This window comes from Thalassophryne amazonica, chromosome 2 (assembly GCF_902500255.1).
Source record: "Thalassophryne amazonica chromosome 2, fThaAma1.1, whole genome shotgun sequence".
In the NCBI taxonomy this organism is placed as follows: domain Eukaryota; kingdom Metazoa; phylum Chordata; class Actinopteri; order Batrachoidiformes; family Batrachoididae; genus Thalassophryne; species Thalassophryne amazonica.
Window position 1 is genome coordinate 104,026,986 of NC_047104.1, and position 23,047 is coordinate 104,050,032.

General features: G+C 44.1%; 1 protein-coding gene across 1 annotated transcript in view; it reads left to right on the forward strand.

The window, feature by feature from the left end:
- stk33 (serine/threonine kinase 33) overlaps nucleotides 1-23,047 on the forward strand; it is a 57,119-nt gene that overhangs the window by 12,528 nt on the left and 21,544 nt on the right. The window contains 2 exon segments of the mRNA XM_034163290.1: nucleotides 2,977-3,081; nucleotides 6,972-7,110. Of these exon segments, the coding sequence (XP_034019181.1) occupies nucleotides 2,977-3,081; nucleotides 6,972-7,110 (244 nt within the window).

The following is a 23,047-nucleotide window of genomic DNA, read 5'->3' on the forward strand; positions in this document are numbered from 1 at the left end:
GTTATGAACTTGTCTCTTGCAAATGTAAGAAGGGTTGTGTTGGGCATTGCAAGTGCAAAAAAGCTGAGTTACAATGCACTGCCCTCTGCTTCTGTGAAGGCGAGTGTGAATAGTCTTCCTTGTGATAGACCCTAGATTTGGCCTCACTTAATATATGTCTTGTGAGATAGAACAAAGCTTCTCAGAAATTCTACATTTGCTAATTCAAATTATGCATCACGAAAAATGTATAATTCGACACAGAGTTTATCCGTATCTAGCCAGTCTGGAAACAATGGCGACCATTTTGAATTTTTAATGAAAATGTCTAATCCAAAAAAACACATTAGCAAGCACTTATGGTAATTAATTAATTGAATTCTGTGTACAATGTCACATTATATCCATCACTCATAAGAAAACTGTTGTTTCTGGTGGCCATTTTGAAAAATAGCTGCCATGGGCGCCATGTTGAAAATTCATGATGCCTCCATTTCCATATCTTTTCGATATGCCTTTGGCTATACGAGGGCTGTCAATAAAGTATAGGTCCTTTTTATTTTTATCAAAAACTATATGGATTTCATTCATGTGTTTTTACGTCAGACATGCTTGAACCCTCGTGCGCATGCGTGAGTTTTTCCACGCCTGTCGGTGACGTCATTCGCCTGTGAGCACTCCTTGTGGGAGGAGTCGTCCAGCCCCTCGTCGGAATTCCTTTGTCTGAGAAGTTGCTGAGAGACTGGCGCTTTGTTTGATCAAAAGTTTTCTAAACCTGTGAGGCACATCGAAGTGGACATGGTTCAAAAAATTTAGCTGGTTTTTGGTGAAAATTTTAATGGCTGAGAGATTTTGAGGTGATACTGTCGCTTTAAGGGCTTCCCAGGGTGCGAGACGTCGCGCAGCGGTCCCAGGCGCCGTCGTCAGCCTGTTTCAAGCTGAAAACCTCCACATTTCAGGCTCTATTGATCCTGGACGTCGTGAGAGAACAGAGAAGTTTCAGAAGAAGTCGGTTTCAGCATTTTATCCGGATATTCCACTGTTAAAAGAGATTTTTTTAATGAAAGACGTGCGGACGACGAGGTGCTGGACGACTCCTCCCACAAGGAGTGCTCACAGGCGAATGACGTCACTGACAGGCGTGGAAAAACTCACGCATGCGCACGAGGGTTCAACATGTCTGACATAAAAACATATGATTGAAATCCATATGGTTTTTGAAAAAAATAAAAAGGACCAATACTTTATTGACAGACCTCGTATGTGTACCAAATTTCATGCTTTTATCACAAACTGAACGATTCTTAAACATATTGGAGTTAAGCTGCTGGACTATTGTTGCTAGCTAGACATAACAAAACAAAAGAAAATAAAGAAAACCCCCAAAACATTATGATTAATTGGGTGGGTTGCAGGTGGATGAAATAAATCGTGGATCACGACTGGTCATGTGGTTAAGGCGTTGGGCTTGAGACCAGAGGATCCTTAGCTCAAATCCCAGCATGACTAGAAAATCACTAAGGGCCCTTGGGCAAGGTCTTTAATCCCCTATTGCTCCCGGTGTGTGTCTGTATTCAAACACACCCTCATATATTTTCCATCTGTGCTTGCTCTCATGCATACCCATTGCCAGCTGCATGCTTTGAAGGTGGGGGAAATTTTATTTTATTTTTTAATTTTGTACTGCAGGTCACTGAGTGGATAAGTAGCTGGCCTGCCAGTATGTAGAGCTGGGTTCAGATATTGCTTATGCTGCCTGTCTGTGTTCTTGGACAAGACACTTAATGTATGTAGTCCCAGTGCACCCAGCTGTAAATGTGAAAGTAACCTGCATTGGACTGGCGTCCTGTCCAGGGAGAGTTGTAGGCTCTTATCTGCTTGACGCTATGGAATCCCAAGGTAGATACAGGCAACATCGTGCCTCTGGGACTATATGGGTTAATTTTTAATTTTCTCAGGGTTAATTTTCCATTTTCGCTCATTTCAGCACCATGGAGGGAGAGAGGCAAAATTCAGTCATACAGTAGGTTGCTGCTGTAGCAGGAGGCTGCAGCTTGTCACTGTTCAATGACTTCCATAAATATGGCGATTAAATAGTATCAAAACCTGCACACACGCTTCAAAGCCTGTGCCCAAACTAATCATACATGTGCATGATTAGTTTGTGTGCAGGTTTTTAAAATATTTGTCATACATAATCACCCATTGACAAATAAGTAATTGTAATGATGATCGAGTGGATGGTGGATGGCTGATTTATGTGTAGTAGTGGGTTCAGATGACGTAAAAGCTGATTGGCGCATCGCTCATATATGTATGATTTGCAGGGTCACAGGCTGGCTACATTTTATTGCAATGTGTGGGCAGTGTGTCTGCATTCATTAAATGAGATGGCCATTATTTGTAACCACTGCCAATCTGTCTGACAGTGACTGCATTCAGTCTGAGTCGGACCGAGGTCATTTGGGAACAGATCGTCTCCCACCAGGCAATCTGTGCAATTGCGTTGAAATTAAATGTGGTTGCACGAAGGTTGATGGTGCTGCACTCTCAACCTCCATGTGACTAGCTGGTTGCCTCAACTCCTTGCAATCCTTTACCAACAGTGACTTTATTCACTGCAGTCAGCAGGTGACCACCATTTTTTTCTAGTCACAGTAAGATTGCCGTCCTCTCTTTCCTTGAGTGTAACTGGAGCCTAAAATAGGACTTGGGCTACCAATATGTAGACCTGGGATTGAGTCCCAGTCATGCTACCTGTCTGCCTTGGACAAGACACTTCATCTGCATGGTCCCTGTTCACTTTGCTGTAAATGGGTACTGGCCGTGGCTGGTGAAGTAATCTCTGATGGACTGGCATCCTGTCAACAGAGAGTTGTAGAATCTGATTCATGGCACACTATATGGTCCTCGGGCCCTATGTAAGACTTATCTCTTCTTTTAAAAAACAGTACGCACTTGTGATCCTCCATCAGCGATGTCGTCTTGTCGTTTCAGCCAGGCAATCCAAAAGTTGAGTTCCTGGATCGGGAAGTAAGCATCCTCAAAGAAGTGATTCATCCTCATATAATACATCTCAAGGAAGTGTTTGAAACTACAAAGGTGATTTTTTTTTTTTTTTTTTTTTTGCCTTCCAAGTTCTAAACATCAAAGATATCTAATGTGACATGTTTAGCCGCATGTTCTCCTTGAATTGCTGGCTGTCTGAGTGGTGTCCAAAAAATGAGGTGGGCTTCATAGATAATTGGCAAAGCTTCTGGGGAAAACCTGGTCTTGTTAGGAGAGACGGCATCCATCCCACTTTGGATGGAGCAGCTCTCATTTCTAGAAATCTGGCCAATTTTCTTAAATCCTCCAAACCGTGACTATCCAGGGTTGGGACCAGGAAGCAGAGTTGTAGTCTTACACACCACTCTGCAGCTTCTCTCCCCCTGCCATCCCCTCATTACCCCATCCCCGTAGAGACGGTGCCTGCTCCCAGACTACCAATAACCAGCAAAAATCTATTTAAGCATAAAAATTCAAAAAGAAAAAATAATATAGCACCTTCAACTGCACCACAGACTAAAACAGTTAAATGTGGTCTATTAAACATTAGGTCTCTCTCTTCTAAGTCCCTGTTGGTAAATGATATAATAATTGATCAACATATTGATTTATTCTGCCTAACAGAAACCTGGTTACAGCAGGATGAATATGTTAGTTTAAATGAGTCAACACCCCCGAGTCACACTAACTGTCAGAATGCTCGTAGCACGGGCCGGGGCGGAGGATTAGCAGCAATCTTCCATTCCAGCTTATTAATTAATCAAAAACCCAGACAGAGCTTTAATTCATTTGAAAGCTTGTCTCTTAGTCTTGTCCATCCAAATTGGAAGTCCCAAAAACCAGTTTTATTTGTTATTATCTATCGTCCACCTGGTCGTTACTGTGAGTTTCTCTGTGAATTTTCAGACCTTTTGTCTGACTTAGTGCTTAGCTCAGATAAGATAATTATAGTGGGCGATTTTAACATCCACACAGATGCTGAGAATGACAGCCTCAACACTGCATTTAATCTATTATTAGACTCTATTGGCTTTGCTCAAAAAGTAAATGAGTCCACCCACCACTTTAATCATATCTTAGATCTTGTTCTGACTTATGGTATGGAAATAGAAGACTTAACAGTATTCCCTGAAAACTCCCTTCTGTCTGATCATTTCTTAATAACATTTACATTTACTCTGATGGACTACCCAGCAGTAGGGAATAAGTTTCATTACACTAGAAGTCTTTCAGAAAGCGCTGTAACTAGGTTTAAGGATATGATTCCTTCTTTATGTTCTCTAATGCCATATAACAACACAGTGCAGAGTAGCTACCTAAACTCTGTAAGGGAGATAGAGTATCTCGTCAATAGTTTTACATCCTCATTGAAGACAACTTTGGATGCTGTAGCTCCTCTGAAAAAGAGAGCTTTAAATCAGAAGTGTCTGACTCCGTGGTATAACTCACAAACACGTAGCTTAAAGCAGATAACCCGTAAGTTGGAGAGGAAATGGCGTCTCACTAATTTAGAAGATCTTCACTTAGCCTGGAAAAAGAGTCTGTTGCTCTATAAAAAAGCCCTCCGTAAAGCTAGGACATCTTTCTACTCATCACTAATTGAAGAAAATAAGAACAACCCCAGGTTTCTTTTCAGCACTGTAGCCAGGCTGACAGAGTCAGAGCTCTATTGAGCTGAGTATTCCATTAACTTTAACTAGTAATGACTTCATGACTTTCTTTGCTAACAAAATTTTAACTATTAGAGAAAAAAATTACTCATAACCATCCCAAAGACGTATCGTTATCTTTGGCTGCTTTCAGTGATGCTGGTATTTGGTTAGACTCTTTCTGTCCGATTGTTCTGTCTGAGTTATTTTCATTAGTTACTTCATCCAAACCATCAACATGTTTATTAGACCCCATTCCTACCAGGCTGCTCAAGGAAGCCCTACCATTATTTAATGCTTCGATCTTAAATATGATCAATCTATCTTTGTTAGTTGGCTATGTACCACAGGCTTTTAAGGTGGCAGTAATTAAACCATTACTTAAAAAGCCATCACTTGACCCAGCTATCTTAGCTAATTATAGGCCAATCTCCAACCTTCCTTTTCTCTCAAAAATTCTTGAAAGGGTAGTTGTAAAACAGCTAACTGATCATCTGCAGAGGAATGGTCTATTTGAAGAGTTTCAGTCAGGTTTTAGAATTCATCATAGTACAGAAACAGCATTAGTGAAGGTTACAAATGATCTTCTTATGGCCTCGGACAGTGGACTCATCTCTGTGCTTGTTCTGTTAGACCTCAGTGCTGCTTTTGATACTGTTGACCATAAAATTTTATTACAGAGATTAGAGCATGCCATAGGTATTAAAGGCACTGCGCTGCGGTGGTTTGAATCATATTTGTCTAATAGATTACAATTTGTTCATGTAAATGGGGAATCTTCTTCACAGACTAAAGTTAATTATGGAGTTCCACAAGGTTCTGTGCTAGGACCAATTTTATTCACTTTATATATGCTTCCCTTAGGCAGTATTATTAGACAGTATTGCTTAAATTTTCATTGTTACGCAGATGATACCCAGCTTTATCTATCCATGAAGCCAGAGGACACACACCAATTAGCTAAACTGCAGGATTGTCTTACAGACATAAAGACATGGATGACCTCTAATTTCCTGCTTTTAAACTCAGATAAAACTGAAGTTATTGTACTTGGCCCCACAATTCTTAGAAACATGGTGTCTAACCAGATCCTTACTCTGGATGGCATTACCCTGACCTCTAGTAATACTGTGAGAAATCTTGGAGTCATTTTTGATCAGGATATGTCATTCAAAGCGCATATTAAACAAATATGTAGGACTGCTTTTTTGCATTTACACAATATCTCTAAAATTAGAAAGGTCTTGTCTCAGAGTGATGCTGAAAAACTAATTCATGCATTTATTTCCTCTAGGCTGGACTATTGTAATTCATTATTATCAGGTTGTCCTAAAAGTTCCCTAAAAAGCCTTCAGTTAATTCAAAATGCTGCAGCTAGAGTACTGACGGGGACTGGAAGGAGAGAGCATATCTCACCCATATTGGCCTCTCTTCATTGGCTTCCTGTTAATTCTAGAATAGAATTTAAAATTCTTCTTCTTACTTATAAGGTTTTGAATAATCAGGTCCCATCTTATCTTAGGGACCTCGTAGTACCATATCACCCCAATAGAGCGCTTCGCTCTCAGACTGCAGGCTTACTTGTAGTTCCTAGGGTTTGTAAGAGTAGAATGGGAGGCAGAGCCTTCAGCTTTCAGGCTCCTCTCCTGTGGAACCAGCTCCCAATTCAGATCAGGGAGACAGACACCCTCTCTACTTTTAAGATTAGGCTTAAAACTTTCCTTTTTGCTAAAGCTTATAGTTAGGGCTGGATCAGGTGACCCTGAACCATCCCTTAGTTATGCTGCTATAGATGTAGACTGCTGGGGGGTTCCCATGATGCACTGTTTCTTTCTCTTTTTGCTCTGTATGCACCACTCTGCATTTAATCATTAGTGATCGATCTCTGCTCCCCTCCACAGCATGTCTTTTTCCTGGTTCTCTCCCTCAGCCCCAACCAGTCCCAGCAGAAGACTGCCCCTCCCTGAGCCTGGTTCTGCTGGAGGTTTCTTCCTGTTAAAAGGGAGTTTTTCCTTCCCACTGTAGCCAAGTGCTTGCTCACAGGGGGTCGTTTTGACCGTTGGGGTTTTACATAATTATTGTATGGCCTTGCCTTACAATATAAAGCGCCTTGGGCCAACTGTTTGTTGTGATTTGGCGCTATATAAAAAAAAATTGATTGATTGATTGATTGATATCTAATGCAGTCAAGTATAACTCATGATCTCCTAGTACTGAGTCTGTTCCTGTGTATACAACATGTATAAGCACATAGCCATTCAGTGAGATGCATTATTTGTTCTGATTGTACTGTAGAAAATTTATTTGGTTACTGAGCTGTGCAGTGGTGGTGAACTTAAGAAAGTGCTGGAGGAGAAGATTTATTTTACTGAAGATGAGACAAGGCACATCATCGGCAGCTTAACTGATGCTATGGTTTACCTGCACAAGAATGGTAACTGCATTTCATAGATTCTTCATCCATTTTCTTTGTGTTTTCATTTATATTATACAGTGGTCACTCGTTTATCGCAGGAGTTACATTCTAAAAATAACCCGTGGTAAGCGAAATCCGCGAAGTAGTCAGCACTATTTTCTGCAATTATTATAGATGTTTTAAGGCTGTAAAACCCCTCACTACACACTTTATACACTTTTCTCAAACAGGCATTTTCTCACTTTTCTCTCATGTGTAAACACTCTCTTTTTCTTCTGTGCCAGAAGATTATAAACAGACACACGCAGAACACAATGCGCATACTCTCCCTTCGCTCACTGCCTCCGGAGGTACGGATGCGGGACCCGCAAAGAATCCAAGCCCTCTCTCGGTGGCCACGAAGCTCTGCGGCTGCGGTCAACATCCGGATCAAAACAGCGAGCGTAGTCTCTGGACTTGTTGCCAGATTTGGTGCAGCTCCACACAGCAGAGAGGGGGGCGGTGTGAGTGGGCCGCTGCTGCGTTTACTGAGCCCGCAGAAAGTGCATCGGGGGCAGTGAGAGCAATCGCGGTGATGCAGACCGGTGCCGCGACCGGCCGCCTGATAAGGACACAGAACACAATGCGCCGTTAAAAAAAAAGCATGCAATTGCTCTAAAAAAAATCCGTGAAACTGCAAGGCCGCGAAAGGATAACCGCGTTATAACGAGGGACCGCTGTATAGAAGAACTAACCACTATCATTTGCAGACCTCCAGTAGAAGAAATTCACACAGCACCTTAATATAGTTATGGAGGCCCAGAGGCCACTGCATTTGGTATTGTACAACCCTAATTCTAATGAAGTTGGGACTTGTTTAAAATGTAAATAAAAACAGAATACAATGATATGCAAATGTTGTTCAACCTATATTCAATTGAACACACCACAAAGACAAGATATTTAATGTTCAAACTGATAGACTTTTTTGTTTTTGTGCAAATATTTGCTGATTTTAAAATGGATGCCTGCCACACAATTCAAAAAAGCTGGGACAGTGGGAACACAAGACTGGGAAAGTTAATGGATGCTCAAAGAACACCTGTTTGGAACATTCCACAGGTGAACAGGTTAATTGGAAACAGGTGAGTGTCATGATTGGGTATAAAAGGAGCATCCCCAAAAGGCTCAGGCATTCACAAACAAAGATGGGGTGAAGAACACCTCTTTGTGAACAACTGTGTGAAAAAATAGTCCAACAGTTTAAGAACAATGTTTCAATCCAATAGGCGGCACTGCATTAAAAACTGACATCATTGTGTAAAGGATCTTACCGCGTGGGCTCAGGAACACTTCAGAAAACCAATGTCAGTTGGCACAGTTTGTCGCTACATCTACAAGTACAAGTTAAAACTCTACCATGCAAAGTGAAAGCTATACATCAACAACATCCAGAAACGGTGCCACCTTCGCTGGGCCCGAGCTCATTTGAAATGGACAGACGCAAAGTGGAAAGTGTGCTGTGGTCTGATGATTCCACATTTCAGATTGTTTGTGGAAATCATGGACGCCGTGTCCTCCGGACAAAAGAGCAAAAAGACCATCCAGACTGTTACTAGCACAAAGTTCAAGTGTGTTACTGCCCATGGCATGGGCAAATTACACATCTGTGATGGCACCATCAATGCTGAAAGGTACATCCAGGTTTTGGAGCAACACATGCTGCGATCCAAGCAATGTCTTTTTCAGGGACGCCCCTGCTTATTTCAGCTAGACAATGCCAAGCCACATTCTGCACGTGTTACAACAGCATGGCTTCGTAGTAAAAGAGCACGGGAACTAGACTGGCCTGCCTGCAGTCCAGACCTGTTGCCCATTGAAAATGTGTGGCGCATTATAAAGTATAAAATACGACAACGGAGACCGCGGACTGTTGAACAACTGAAGTCATACATTAAGCAAGAATGAGAAGTAATTCCACCTTCAAAGCTTCATTAGTGTCCTCAGTTCCCAAATGCTTATCGAGTGTTGTTAGAAGGAAAGGTTATGTAACACAGTGGTAAACATACCACTGTCCCAGCTTTTTTGAAATGTGTTGCAAGCATCCATTTCAAAATGACCAAACACTTTCACAAAAACAATAAAGTTTATCAGTTTGAACATTAAATACCTTGTCTTTGTGGTGTATTAAATTGAATATAGGTTGAAGAGGATTTGCAAATCAATGTATTCTGTTTTTATTTACATTTTACACAACATCCCAACTTCATTGGAATTGGGGTTGTAGTTTTTGCATAACTTTTTGTGAAAATCTCAGTTACATGGGGTGTACAGCCAGTACATTTCAAAACAAATCAAATTTCCATACCAGATCAATCAAGGCCCAGGTTATGAATGAATGAATGAAATTTATTTCAAACAAAGAAAACAATGGTTTCAAACAAAGGTTAGCAACAACCTCCACCAGTGCTGTTATCCAGTGGGGTGCTGGCAGAAATTGAGCTACTTCTAGGTGAAGGAGAAGAAGAAGAGGAGGAGAATGTATTTGGAGACAGTGGGAGAGGAGGAGAGTTATAGTTTTGGAAGTGAAAGTCAGGACATTGAATGTTGGCAGTATGAGCAGTAAAGCGTGAAAATTACTGATTTGATGAATAGTAGAAAGGGAGACATATTGTGTGTTCAAGAGACAAAGTGGAAGGGAAGTAAGGCCAGGAGCACTGGAGGCGGGTTCAGGTTGTATCATGGTGTGGATGAGTGGATAAATAGTGTTGGGTCATTGTAAATGAAGTGTGTATTAAGAGCATGTTAGAGGTTAAGCAAGTGTGTGACAGAGTGATGAGTGTGAAGTTGGGCGATGATTTAATTTATTTAATTTTATATAGCACCAAATTCTAACAAATCTACCTCAAGGTGCTTCACACGAGTAAGGTCTAACCTTACCAACCCCTAGAGCAAGCGCATGAGGCAACAGTGGTAAGGAAAAACTCTCTCAGATGTTATTGAGGAAGAAACCTCAAGCAGACCAGACTCAGAGGGGTGACCCACTGCTTAAGCCCCTTTCACACCGGGGCCAACGTAGAATTGCATAATGTGCCATACTGTCTACACCGAGTTATGCAGCTCTACGCTGCGTTTAAGTAGCTCTGTGCCGGGTTTTTGCTCCCTACGCGACAGTATGCTGAGGGCTACGTGAGCAGATGCTAGAAATTATCCATCCATCCATCCATCCATTTTCTTCTGCTTTATCCGGAGTCGGGTCGCGGGGGCAGCAGCTCAAGCAAAGCCGCCCAGACCTCCCAATCCACACACACCTCCCCCAGCTCCTCCGGGGGAACCCCAAGGCGTTCCCAAACCAGCCGAGAGATGTAGTCCCTCCAGCGTGTCCTGGGTCTTCCCCGGGGCCTCCTCCCAATGGGACGTGCCCGGAACACCTCTCCAGCGAGGCGTCCAGGGGGCATCCGGAAAAGATGCCCGAGCCACCTCAGCTGACTCCTTTCGACGTGGAGGAGCAGCGGCTCGACTCCGAGCTCCTCCCGAGTGACCGAGCTCCTCACCCTATCTCTAAGGGAACGCCAGCCACCCTGCGGAGGAAACTCATCTCGGCCGCTTGTACTCGTGATCTCGTTCTTTTGGTCATGAGCCAAATCTCATGACCATAGGTGAGGATCGGAACGTAGATCGATCGGTAAATCGAGAGCTTTGCCCCCCTACTCAGCTCTCTCTTCACCACGACGGTCCGATACAGCGACCGCATCACTGCAGATGCTGCACCGATCCGTCTATCAATCTCACGCTCCATCCGTCCCTCACTCGTGAACAAGACCCCGAGATACTTAAACTCCTCCACTTGAGGCAAGGACACTTCACCGACCTGAAGAGGGCAAAACACCTTTTTCCGGTCGAGAACCATGGCCTTTTCATCCCGGACGCTTCACACTCAGCTGCAAACCACCCCAGTGCACGCTGACGGTCCTGATTTGACGAAGCCACCAGAACCACATCGTCCGCAAACAGCAGAGACGAGATTCTGTGGTTCCCAAACCAGACCCCCTCTACACCCTGGCTGCGCCTAGAAATTCTGTCCATAAAAAAAAAATGAACAGAACCGGTGACAAAGAGCAGCCCTGGTGGAGGTCAACGTGCACTGGAAACAGGTTTACTTACTACCAGCAATGCGAACCAAGCTCCTGCTGCAGTTGTACAGGGACCGGATAGCCCTTAGCAAAGGACCCCGGACCCTGTACTCCCGGAGCACTCCCCACAGGGTGCCCCGAGTGACACGGTCGAACGCCTTCTCCAGATCCACAAAACACATGTGGACTGGTTGGGCAAACTCCCATGAACCCTCGAGCACCCGATGGAGCGTGTAGAGCTGGTCCAGTGTGCTGCGACCAGGACGAAAACCACACTGCTCCTCCTGAATCCGAGGTTCGACCATCGGTCGAATTCTCTTCTCCAGTACTCTGGAATAGACCTTACCGGGGAGGCTGAGGAGTGTGATCCCCCTGTAGTTGGAACACATCCTCCGGTCCCCCTTCTTAAACAGAGGGACCACCACCCTGGTTTGCCAATCCAGAGGCGATGTCCCCGATTGCCACGCGATGTTGCAGAGGCATGTCAGCCAAGACAGTCCCACAACATCCAGAGACTTAAGGTACTCAGGGCGGATTTCATCCACCCCAGGAGCCTTGCCACCGAGGAGCTTTCTAACCACCTCTGTGACTTCGGTCTGGGTAATGGATGAGTCCGCCTCTGACTCCCCAGTCTCTGCTTCCTCTTTGGAAGACGTGACAATGGGATTGAGGAGATCCTCGAAGTACTCCTTCCACCGCCCGACAACATCCCCAGTCAGGGTCAACAGCTCCCCACCCGCACCGTAAACAGTGCTGGTGGAGAGCTGCTTCCGCCTCCTGAGGCGTCGGACGGTTTGCCAGAATCTCTTCGAGGCCGACCGATAGTCCTCCTCCATGGCCTCCCTGAACTCCTCCCAGACCCGAGTTTTTGCCTCTGCGACCGCACGGGCTGCGGCACGCTTGGCCTGCCGGTACCTGTCAGCTGCCTCTGGGGTCCCACCTACCAACAAAGATAAGTAGGACTCCTTCTTCAGCTAGAAATTAAACATGATAAATTTTTTTCTGCATAGAGCACTGGACGCAGAAAGCACATAGTTTTTACGCAGGTCTGCACAAAACTGCACTACTGTTTGCAAATCTACACAACACTGTGCAGCTGTACACATCCAAAAACTGAGTGCATGCATCCACAATGAATCTGCTGGAGGAGAACAGGTGTAGCGCGTGGGTGTGGGTGCATGATCCACGCAGCCTGCAGCACCTCTGTGTGCTTTACAACAGGTCATTGAATGGGCATTCCAGTTTGTGGTGTAATAATTCCTCAGATGTGTGTGTGTTCATAAAACAGCTGATCGAGCGTTTACATGCTCTTCAGTAATCTGATCAGAAAACTTATTCTTTCAACTCATAAATCCAAAGAACAGAAACAGCAGGTCTTGGAATAAAAGAGCAGAGAGGACACAGCTCCCTTGCTCTCGCTCTGTCTTTTGCCCTGGCCCTCTCTCTCTCTCTCTCTACAATGCTGACAAGAAACAGGATGCTTATGAAGCAAGTCCCTCTGTGTTTTTTCTGCTCCAGGTGTGTTTCTCAGAGGATATGGTCTGATCACACCTGGTCACACAGAAGCGCTGTGATGATTTAAACTTTTAAAGCGCTAGTCGACTGCGATCAGCAAGCACCTCATCACGGTCGACTGGCGCTTTAAAAGTTAAATCATCACAGCGCTTCATTATTCAGGTCATCACAGACTTGATCTGGTCTGATCAGAAAGCAACTGGCGCTTTAAACGTTTAGAGTCACTGCACTGCACTTTATTTATTCACGGCAGCATTTACCACAGCCAGACTCAACAGGATTCTGTACACAAAGAAAATGGTCCACCAAGACAAAAAAACAAACAAACAAAAAAAAAACACACCATCCAGTACCGACCCGAACCACTTGGTGGAAACTGGGCTGTCAGCATATGCTGGTCGTCAAGGTGAGACAGCTACATTAATTTATGCCAGCGTTTTTCATAAATTGTCAAGGTGTGACAGGGCCTTACGCAGCTGTAAGCAAGACGAGGAATGCAACCATGTGCCATCACACACCAGCCTACACAGGGACTACCCCAAATCTGCGCAATTTTCCAGCGTACACCCGCAACTGTATGCAAGCCCGGTGTGAAAAGAGAGATGGTAGTGGAGTTTTGAACCAGTTTGTTAAATAAAACCTTGGAAAGTGTGAGGATGCCTGAGGAGTGGAGAAGTGTGCTGCTTTTGATTTTTAAGAACAAGGGTGATGTACAAAGTTGCAGTAACTACAGAGGCCACACCATGCAAAAAGAGTAATCCGAGATTTCTGACATCCGTCAAGGGTTAATGAGGACTCAAAATAACAGATTTGTGATTCACATCGTGACCCCAGACTTTTCCTGTATCTGGATTTCACAACACAATGCAATAATTGCATACTGATCCAGAATGGTCCGACTTATCAAGATGTTGCAATGTGATATTTAATTCACAAGCTGAAACAAAATCATAATCCTTAAAAGTCTACAAAGTAAAATCCTGACCCAGAATCCAAATCCGGATCCAGATCACCTCCAAAATTTAATGCTGTCTTCCAGGGCCTATACCAATGTGTGGTGAAAATCACTTCCAAAATTCAGTGGAGTCTTCATGGCATAATATGTATCAGTGGTGCAAATTTGGTGAGAATCCGTGAAGTTTTTATGTAATCCTTCAAGGTCTATATAAAGTCAAATTTTGATACAGATCACCTCCAAAAGTGGAGTCTTCCAGGGCCGAATATCTATCTGTGGTGAAAATTTCATCAAAATGCATGCAGTAGTTTTGACATAATCCTGCTAACAGTTAGGCAGGCAGACAAATAAATAAATGAATGCCAGTGATTTTATTACGTCCTTGGCGGATGTAATAATTGCATACTGATCCATAATGGTCTGACCGATCAAGATATTGCAGTGTCATATTTAATTCACAAGCTGAAACAAAATTGTGTTTTCCTGATCTTGGTTTTACATCAATGTCATATCGGTGAAGTAATATTGACGTATTCCTTAAAAGTCTACAAAGTGAAATCCGGATCCACAATCCGGATCCAGATCACCTTCAGAATTTAATGGAGTCTTCCAAGGCCTAACAACAATGTGTGGTGAAAATTTGGTGAAAATCTGTTCAGTAGCTTTGACATAATCCTCAAAATCTGACAAATTGAAGCGTACAAATTGAAATCTTGATCCAGAATGTGGATCCGGATCACCTCCAAAATTTAGTGGAGTCTTCCATAGCCTAATATCTATCTGTGGTGCAATTTGGTGATAATCCATGAAGTAGTTTTTACGTAATACTTAAAAGACTACATAAAGTGAAATCTTGATCCAGGATCCGGATCACCTCCAAAATTTAATGGAGTCTTCCATGGCCTAATATGTGTATCTGTGGTGAAAGGTTTGCCAAAATCCATGCAGTAGTTTTGATATAATCCTGCTAACAGACAGACAAATAAATAAATGCAGATGATTTTATTACGTCCTTGGTGGACGTAATTATGGTAATGAGAAGTGGACACCAGGCTTAGAAAAGAGGTGATTTGCAAGCAGCAAATAAGGTTTCATCCCAAGAAAGAACCCTGCAGATGCAAATGTTTGCTCTGAGAGTGCTGATGAAGATGAGAGACTCAGAAGGAGTTGCATTATGTGTTTGTGGATTTAGAGAAAGCTTATGACAGGGTGCCAAGAGAAGAGGTTTAGTATTGTATGTGGATGTCTGGAGTGGCAGACAAGTATATGAGGTGGTGCAGGATATACATAAAGACAGTGTGACAACAGTGAGATGCCCAGCTTAAGTGACAGATTGATTCAAAGTGGAGGTGGGATTGCTTCAAGGACAGGCTCCGAGTCCTTTCTTGTTTGAAATGGTGATGGACATGATGACGGATTAGATCAGACAGGTTTTCCTGATCTATGATGTTTGCAGATGACATTGTGATCTGTAGTGAGAGTACAGAGCAGGTTGAGATGAGCCTCGCGAGATGGAGGTACATTCTGGAGAGAAGGGGAATGAAAGTCAGTAGGAGCAAGACTGAATACATGTATGAGAATGAGAGGGAGCCTAGTGGAATAGTGTGGTTACAAGGAATGGAGATGGTGAAAGTAGATGAGTTTAAATACTTGGGTTCAACTATCCAAAGTGTTCCAGAGAAGTGAAGAAGAGCGTGCGGGCAGGGTGGAGTGGGTGGGGAAAAGTGACAGGAGTCATTTGTGACAAAATATCTGGAAGAATGAAAAGCAAATTTTACCAGACAGTAGCAAAACCAGCTTAGAGGCAGTGGCCCTAAAGCCCTGGTCATGCAGCACTAACGAAGGACACCAAAACAAACAATAGTGGCAAGAACGTTTGATCAACTACTTTAACTATTTACGCACGTTGCAGCCGTCTCTGCAATGTGCATGTGTGCGCACACGTAGTGAAGGCAGACCTGTTGTCAAAACAACTAGCTCTCGCAGCTCCAAAGCGTCAAGGTCGCTGTTGGCTTTGTTTCTCTGTTGTTCATTTCAGTTTTGTTTCAGTTTTTTATGCGCTCTGCACTTGCAGGCTTTTCGATAATGGGAGAAGTGCCGGCTCATTTGTCCACTTTGTCTCCACGATTTGTGGCTTTGTGACTTTTTTCCTTCATTCAGCTAACGCCGTGTGCCGTGTGACCAGGCCTTAACAAAAAGAAAGGAGGAAGAGCTGAAGATGTTGCAATTTTCTTTGGGAGTGGTGAGAATGGACAGAATTAGGATTGAACATATCAGAGGGACAGCACAAGCAGGACTGTTTGGAGACAAAGTCAGAGAGGCAAGACTAAGATTGTTTGGACATGCACAGAGGAAGGATGCAGAGTATATAGGGAAAAGGATGCTAAGGATGGAGCCACCAGGCAGGAGAAGAAGAGGGAGGCCAAAGAGGAGATTTATAAATGTGGTGAGGGAGGACATGCAGGTGGCTGGTGTGACATAGGAAGATGGATGGAAATGGATGAGCTGTTGTAGGGCCCTTTAACGGCATCAGTTGAAAGGGGTCTATCAAATTTTCAACAGAGACCCAAAAGCTTACCTCAGATCCCCTTCACACTTAGTACGAATGAGCACGAGCCAAGCGGAATTAGGCAGAATGTCAAAAAAGCCAGGATTTGTGCCCCATGTGTGGGAGAATAAGAATTGCGGAGGACAGCTGTCCGAATACCCAGATTCTGCTCTGACCCACCTGGACTGATTCGTGCACTTGTCATGTGCACTAGCCTCCGAACGCAGTACAAATGTTGGTGGAACACATTAGGATCATCCAGGTAGCTGTCAAAATATAGTGAGAATATGACAAATGCATTTACAAAGCCGTACGAGTGAGGTCCGATTGCGGGTGGAGGAAATACCATCCAGCAACACTCGAGGTGCCCTCGTGGTGTGTTCAGGTGCATTCGGAACATTCAGGTGTGGCGGAAACATGCCAAACGTCCCCCCAAATGTGATCAGTATGTCACAAATGGCGTTTTCATGCCATCCAATTGTTTAGAATGCAGTCAGAGTGCGGTCAGATGGCACTTCAACTGCCGTTCGATAGTCTTTCCACTTTGACTGCTCCACAAATGTTTTGAACATGTGCAAAACATTTGAGGCGGCCGGACAACTGTGCCTGATTGTGGCCAACTGTTTAGACTGCGCTCAGAATGCTGTCTGGTGGCCGCAAATACACCTCGACACCTCCTGAATGTGGGTCGAATTTTCATTCGGATGGGATTTGGGCTCATTTTTCCTCTAGTGTGATGGGGTATCATTTACATGACATAGAAAACATATTTGACCTTTAACCTTGACCTTCAAAAATGAAGAACATAAATAAATAAACCTTTTTTAATTATAAATAAAAAAAAAATCATTGTGGTCAGCAATCTTTTAGAGTGACCTACCTTTGATGAGGTGGGGGACTCAAGGTCAAGGTCAAATTTAAAGTACCCACAACATTACCTGGATTCTTAACAATCCAGTAAGCAGTAGTATGTGATAGCTTGTTTCTGTGTAGGCTCTCAGTTGTCCAGGTGGTTTCCATAGTAGAGAAGCTTCACTCTTCGACTAGACTGGGTTGCTTGATGAGAGGACGTTTCGCTTCAAATCGCAGAAGCTTCCTCAGCTAAAATTCTTGCTCTGGTAGTCTGACTTCTGTCTTGACTCTTGTAGAGAAGAATAAACAGAAGCCACAAAAGCTGGAGTTTTAAACCTAACCAGACCCCTCCTACCGAAAGGCAGACTGCTATAAGCTAGTGACTAATCAATAGCTCTAATTAGCACCTTTTGTGCTCTAGTTAGCACCCTCCTAATGACAGGGCAGCTGTTCCTCCTAATGATGGGATGGACGCCTCTCCTGCCAGCTCCCTTGATGACTCTCCTGATGACGTGAGTGACTCATTACCATGAATATAAGACTGAAACTGCTTTGACCTGAGTACCCCATTGTAAACGGGACAAAGCGTGTCTCAGACCCCCTCCCCGGTTAAGGCTGGGTTTCAACTGTTTCACATAGAATGCCTCCTTGGCCCCTCTCTCAAACCATTTCTTCTCTCTGGCTAAGATTTTAACTTCCTTGTCCTCAAACGTGTGTTTAGTGTCTTTAAGGTGGAGATGAACTGCAGACTGAGGTCCACCGGCGCCCTCTCTGCGGTGCTGGTATAGCCTTTTGTGTAAAGGTTGCTTAGTCTCACCTATGTAGTGTTCGTTACAGTTTTCCTGATATCTGATAGAATACACTACATTGCTCTCTTTGTAACTAGGGATCCTGTGCTTAGGGTGAACTAATTTCTGTCTCAAGGTGTTAACTGGTTTAAAGTAAACTGGGATTTTGTGCTGTCTGAAGATGCTCTGTAGTGTTCCCCTACTCCTGCTAAGTAAGGGAGAGACACTCCTCTTCTTCTTGTCTTCGTCTCTGTTGGGGAAGTGTAATGACACGGACCCACAACAGGGGGCGCAAATGAATGGTCAATGGGTAGTCAAATAAATACAATTTATTGTGGCAAATGTGCACAACAGGTCGAATACTATTTTTAGACAGTCAATTACAAATGTCAACAGGTGACATGTGGGCAGGTCCGAGGGTAGGAGACGCCTATCCAGAGAAGAGCCGGGGCCCACAAGGTTCCGCCGCCAACGAAGACCTGCAGCAAACCGAAGCTGCCAAGTCCCGAGTCCCCAGGTGGCCTCTACTTCAGCTGTCAGATCCGGTACTGCTGACAGGTTAATGGTGGGTGTGTGCACACCCAGCAGAACAATCAGCAATTCAGTTCAGTTCCTTTTGTGGCCAGCAGTACCTCCTCTTCGGGCGGCCCACATAACAGTCTCCTGTCTATCTGGTCTCTTTCTTCCACCCCTTGAGCACAAGCTCGGGGTGATCAGGACTCTTCAACACAGAGCCCTACAGGTGCCCACAACTGCAGAGGGAAGGGCTAAAGAACAACTTGTCCAGAAAGCCCTCACAGTATGTGGGTACCCACGATGGTCCCTGGACAAAGTGCAGAAGTCCCAGAGAACAAAGAGACCAGATAGACAGGAGACAGAGACAAGAAGAAGAGGGGGTCTGAGACACGCTTTGTCCCCTGTTTACAATGGGGTACTCAGGTCAAAGCAGTTTCAGTCTTTTGTTCATGGTAATGAGTCATTCACGTCATCAGGAGAGTCGTCAAGGGAGCCGGCAGGAGAGGCGTCCATCCCATCATTAGGAGGGACAGCTGCCCTGTCAATAGGAGGGTGCTAACTAGAGCACAATAGGTGCTAATTAGAGCTATTGTTTAATCACTAGCCTATAGCAGTCTGCCTCTTTGTAGGAGGGGTCTGGTTAGGTTTAAAACTGCAGTTTTGTGGCTTCTGTTTATTCTTCTCTACAAGAGTCAAGACAGAAGTCAGACTACCAAAGCAAGAATTTTAGCTGAGGAAGCTTCTGCGATTTGAAGCGAAACGTCCTCGCATCAAGCAACCCAGTCCAGTCGAAGATTCAAGCGTCTCTACTATGTGATAGCTTCAATTTCTGGCCCTAAAGTACAGATTTGACCTTTAGACATTGACGTTTTAACATTCATTTCTTTTTCATAACTCAGACCATGACCAAGGCAAAGTGCCCAAACAACAGAACTAATTTTCATGTAATTGATTTGTTTTTGTTCGTTGTGGTTTTTACTAGAATTCCCTTATTCACAATTCATAAATACTCCCATTGTAACAAACATAACGAAAAGAAAGAAAAATACAACAAAAGGTTAACGAAAGAAAAACATGCTGCAGCAAAAGAAACCCAGACGCTCCCAAGCATGTGGCATGCTGGACTTTTATACTCCCAGGTGGGCATCAGCTGGCAGGTGCCGCTGATCAGCTGGGCGGATCTGAGAAGTGGAGGCAAGGCAAAATCAACATACGTAACACCTCCCCCCATAAAACCTGATCCTACACTCTCCAAAATAAAAGTTACAATAACACCCTATCTTAAGGCCTCAAACATGCTAAAAGGATATAGATGCCCACCACCACTCACAAAAAGTGGTGATAGTGGTCTTCAGTCTCGCTCTCGCGATAGGGCATCAGCTACGATGTTATCCTTCCCCTTCTTGTGAACGATGCGCAGGTTGTAGTTCTGAGCCAGGAGGGCCCACCGCATCAGCCATTAGTTCTGATTGTATATCTGGGCTAAAAAACAAGAGGGTTGTGGTCGGTTGACACAGAAACATGAACATTAGTAGAACCAGCATACACATTAAAATGTTGAAGGGCTAGGAGCATAGCCATTGTCTCCTTTTCAGTTGTTGAACAAGGGAGCTGGTGCTTTTTAAATTTGGTAGAAAAGTATGCGACTGGATGGGGGACTCCAGCCTCATCCTCCTGTACAAGCACGGCACCAGAAACCAATGGCACTAGTTGGTACTTGCACCAACTTCCAAGCGAAAAGGTTTAGAGTAGTCTGGGGCTAAAAGAACTACACAGGAGTGACTTAGCTGCTAGAAAAGCCTTTTCACATTCAGCTGTCCAAATCTATGGTACGGATGAGTTACAAAGAGTAGTGAGAGGGGCAACTAGCACAGAAACATTTTTACAAAAACACCGGTAATAGCCGACTAGGCCTAAAAACTGGCAAATCTCTTGGTGAGTAGTAGGAGTTGTGCAGGAAAGCACAGCTTCAACTTCTGCATTTACAGGGGGTACCTGTCCATGACCAACTATTTTCCCAAGATAAGACACGGTAGCCCTGCCAAAAATCACATTTGGCTAGGTTTAGCATCAAGTTAGCTTGAGACAAACTCAAAAACCTCATATAGTGTACGAATCTGCTCGGTCCAAGTGCCTGAATAGACAACAATATCGTCCAAATGCACATTACAATGAGCTACATCACTTAAAACTGTGTGCATAAGGTGCTGGAAAGTAGCTGGTGCATTTCTCATGGCAAACGCCATTACAGTATACTGCAAGAAATGATCAGACGTCACAAAGGCAGAGATCTCCGAGGCTCTAGCTGTGAGCGGAACTTGCCAGTAGCCTTTTAACAGATCTAACTTTGTGATGTGTACTGCCGGAACAATACTGTCTATACAGTCCTCCATACGGGGTAGGGGAAAAGAATCTGGTGCTGTGACTGCATTAACTTTCCGGAAATCCGTACAAAAGTGTGGAGTCCCATCGGACTTTGGAGCAAGAAGGCAAGGGGAACTCCAAGGGCTATGACTGGGTTTTGCAAGGCCATTGTCCAAAAGATATTGGGCCTCCTTCTTTATGGCCTCACGTTTCATCGGAGGGCAACGATATGCATGCTGTTTGATAGGAGCAGTGGAACCAACATCTATGTCATGCTCAAGTACAGTAGTGCGAGAAGGAATGTCACCAAATAAAGGGTAGGACTGTAACAGAGCCAGGATATCACAAAACTGATCCTCACTGAGATATGACAGATTGACACCTATACTGGACATAAACTCAGAGTTGGACAGCCGATCACATTGCTGGGCCACACTAGGCTCTTCCAAGTCTCCCTCAAGCGGCACATCTGAAAACATAAGAGAAATGTAAGGCACAGCCAGTAAGGACTGTGCTGGCTTCTCATCCCGCACATAAAAAGGCTTTAACATGTTTACATGACATAGACAGGTTTTTCTCCTTCTCTCAGGAGTAAGAATGAGATAGTTCGTATCCGATACCTTTTTGTCAATGACATAAGGACTGGCAAAACGAGCTGAGAGAGCAGAACCAAACATAGGAAGCAGCACCAACACTTTATCACCAGGCTGGAAATGTTGAACCACAGCCTTTTTATCAAAACGCCCCTTCGTCAGCTTGAGAAGAAAGAGCTTCTTTAGCTAGTTTAGCGGCCCGCTGCAACCGTTCCTTATTCTTAAAGACAAATTCCGACACGTCCCCCTTGGGTATTGCCCTGGATAAAAATTTTTACTTGAGCATTTTCAAAGGGCCATGAAGGTTATAACCGAACACAAGCTTGGCTGGACTAAAACCAGTGGATTCTTGAGTGGCATCCCTAATAGCGAATAACATAAAGGGAATGCCCTCATCCCAGTCTTTGCCAGTCTCAAAACAAAACTTACTCAACACAGACTTAAGAGTCTGGTGCCATCTTTCTAGTGCACCTTGTGACTCTGGATGATAAGCACTAGACACGGAGTGGGTTACACCAAATGACTGTAATGTCTCCCCAAATGCTCGAGACAATAAGTTTGTTCCAATCAATCAAAAACAAAACAATCTTGGGGAGACCAAATGTAGTAAAAAATTTAATAAGTGCTTTTATGATAGAGGAAGCAGTGATTCTTCGCAGAGGAATAGCTTCAGGAAAACGAGTGGTAACACACATCATAGTCAACAGAAATTGGTTACCAGATTTTTTGGTAAGGGGCCAACACAATCCACAATTACATGCTCAAAAGATTCACCGACAGCAGGCACAGGGTGAAGTGGTGCCAGCGGTACCACCTGGTTTGGTTTTCCCACAATCTGGCAGGTACTACAGGATTTACAGAAACGAGCCACATCAGTTTTCAGACCTGGCCAAAAGAAATGCTGTAGAACACGATTAGAAGTTTTAGTCACACCAAGATGACCAGACCACCAATCTTCATGGGCTAGAGATAGCACATGAGGTCGATAACATTTATGGACCACAATCTGGAACACTACACACCAACCATTGGAATCAGCACTGTTCCCTGACCAAGGAACCCACTTGCGCATCAACACTCTCTGGTCCAGGAAGTAATGGTTGCTATCAACTGGGCTCTCTAAAACAGAAAAACATTTCATTAAAGTAGAATCAGCTTTTCGAGCTTCAATAAGAGCTTCACATGTTAGTGGAAGAGACATAAGCGAGCCTGTCCGGAACTCCCCAGTGTCAACATTAATCTTTGAGTCCTTCTCATCTTGGCCAGAAGATGGCGCACAATCCCCATGCAAAACAGGGGCGAGCACAGAGTCACCTAAATCAACTTCACCTTCCGGTGTTCTCTGTGCCTGGGCTTATGTCAAGACGCACACTGGAAACACGCCAGGGTGATTTGTGGCCAACTCATCCTTTTCAGATCCTGGAATAGGCTGACTGACAACTTCAGGAGCCAGGTAGACTTTTCCACCTGCGATGTCATTTCCCATGATAAAATCTACTCCGTCAATGGGAAATTGGTCACGAACAGCCACTGGAAATACGCCACTAACCAACTTAGACTCAAGATAGACATTATGCAGTGGAGCCGGGACATAAGTTAAACCAATGCCCTTAACTACAATGCTTGAGTGACAGTCAGTGTTTGAGCCAAGGGGCAACACCCCAGAAAGCATAAAAGACTGAGACCTACCCGTATCCCGCAAGACCTTAACA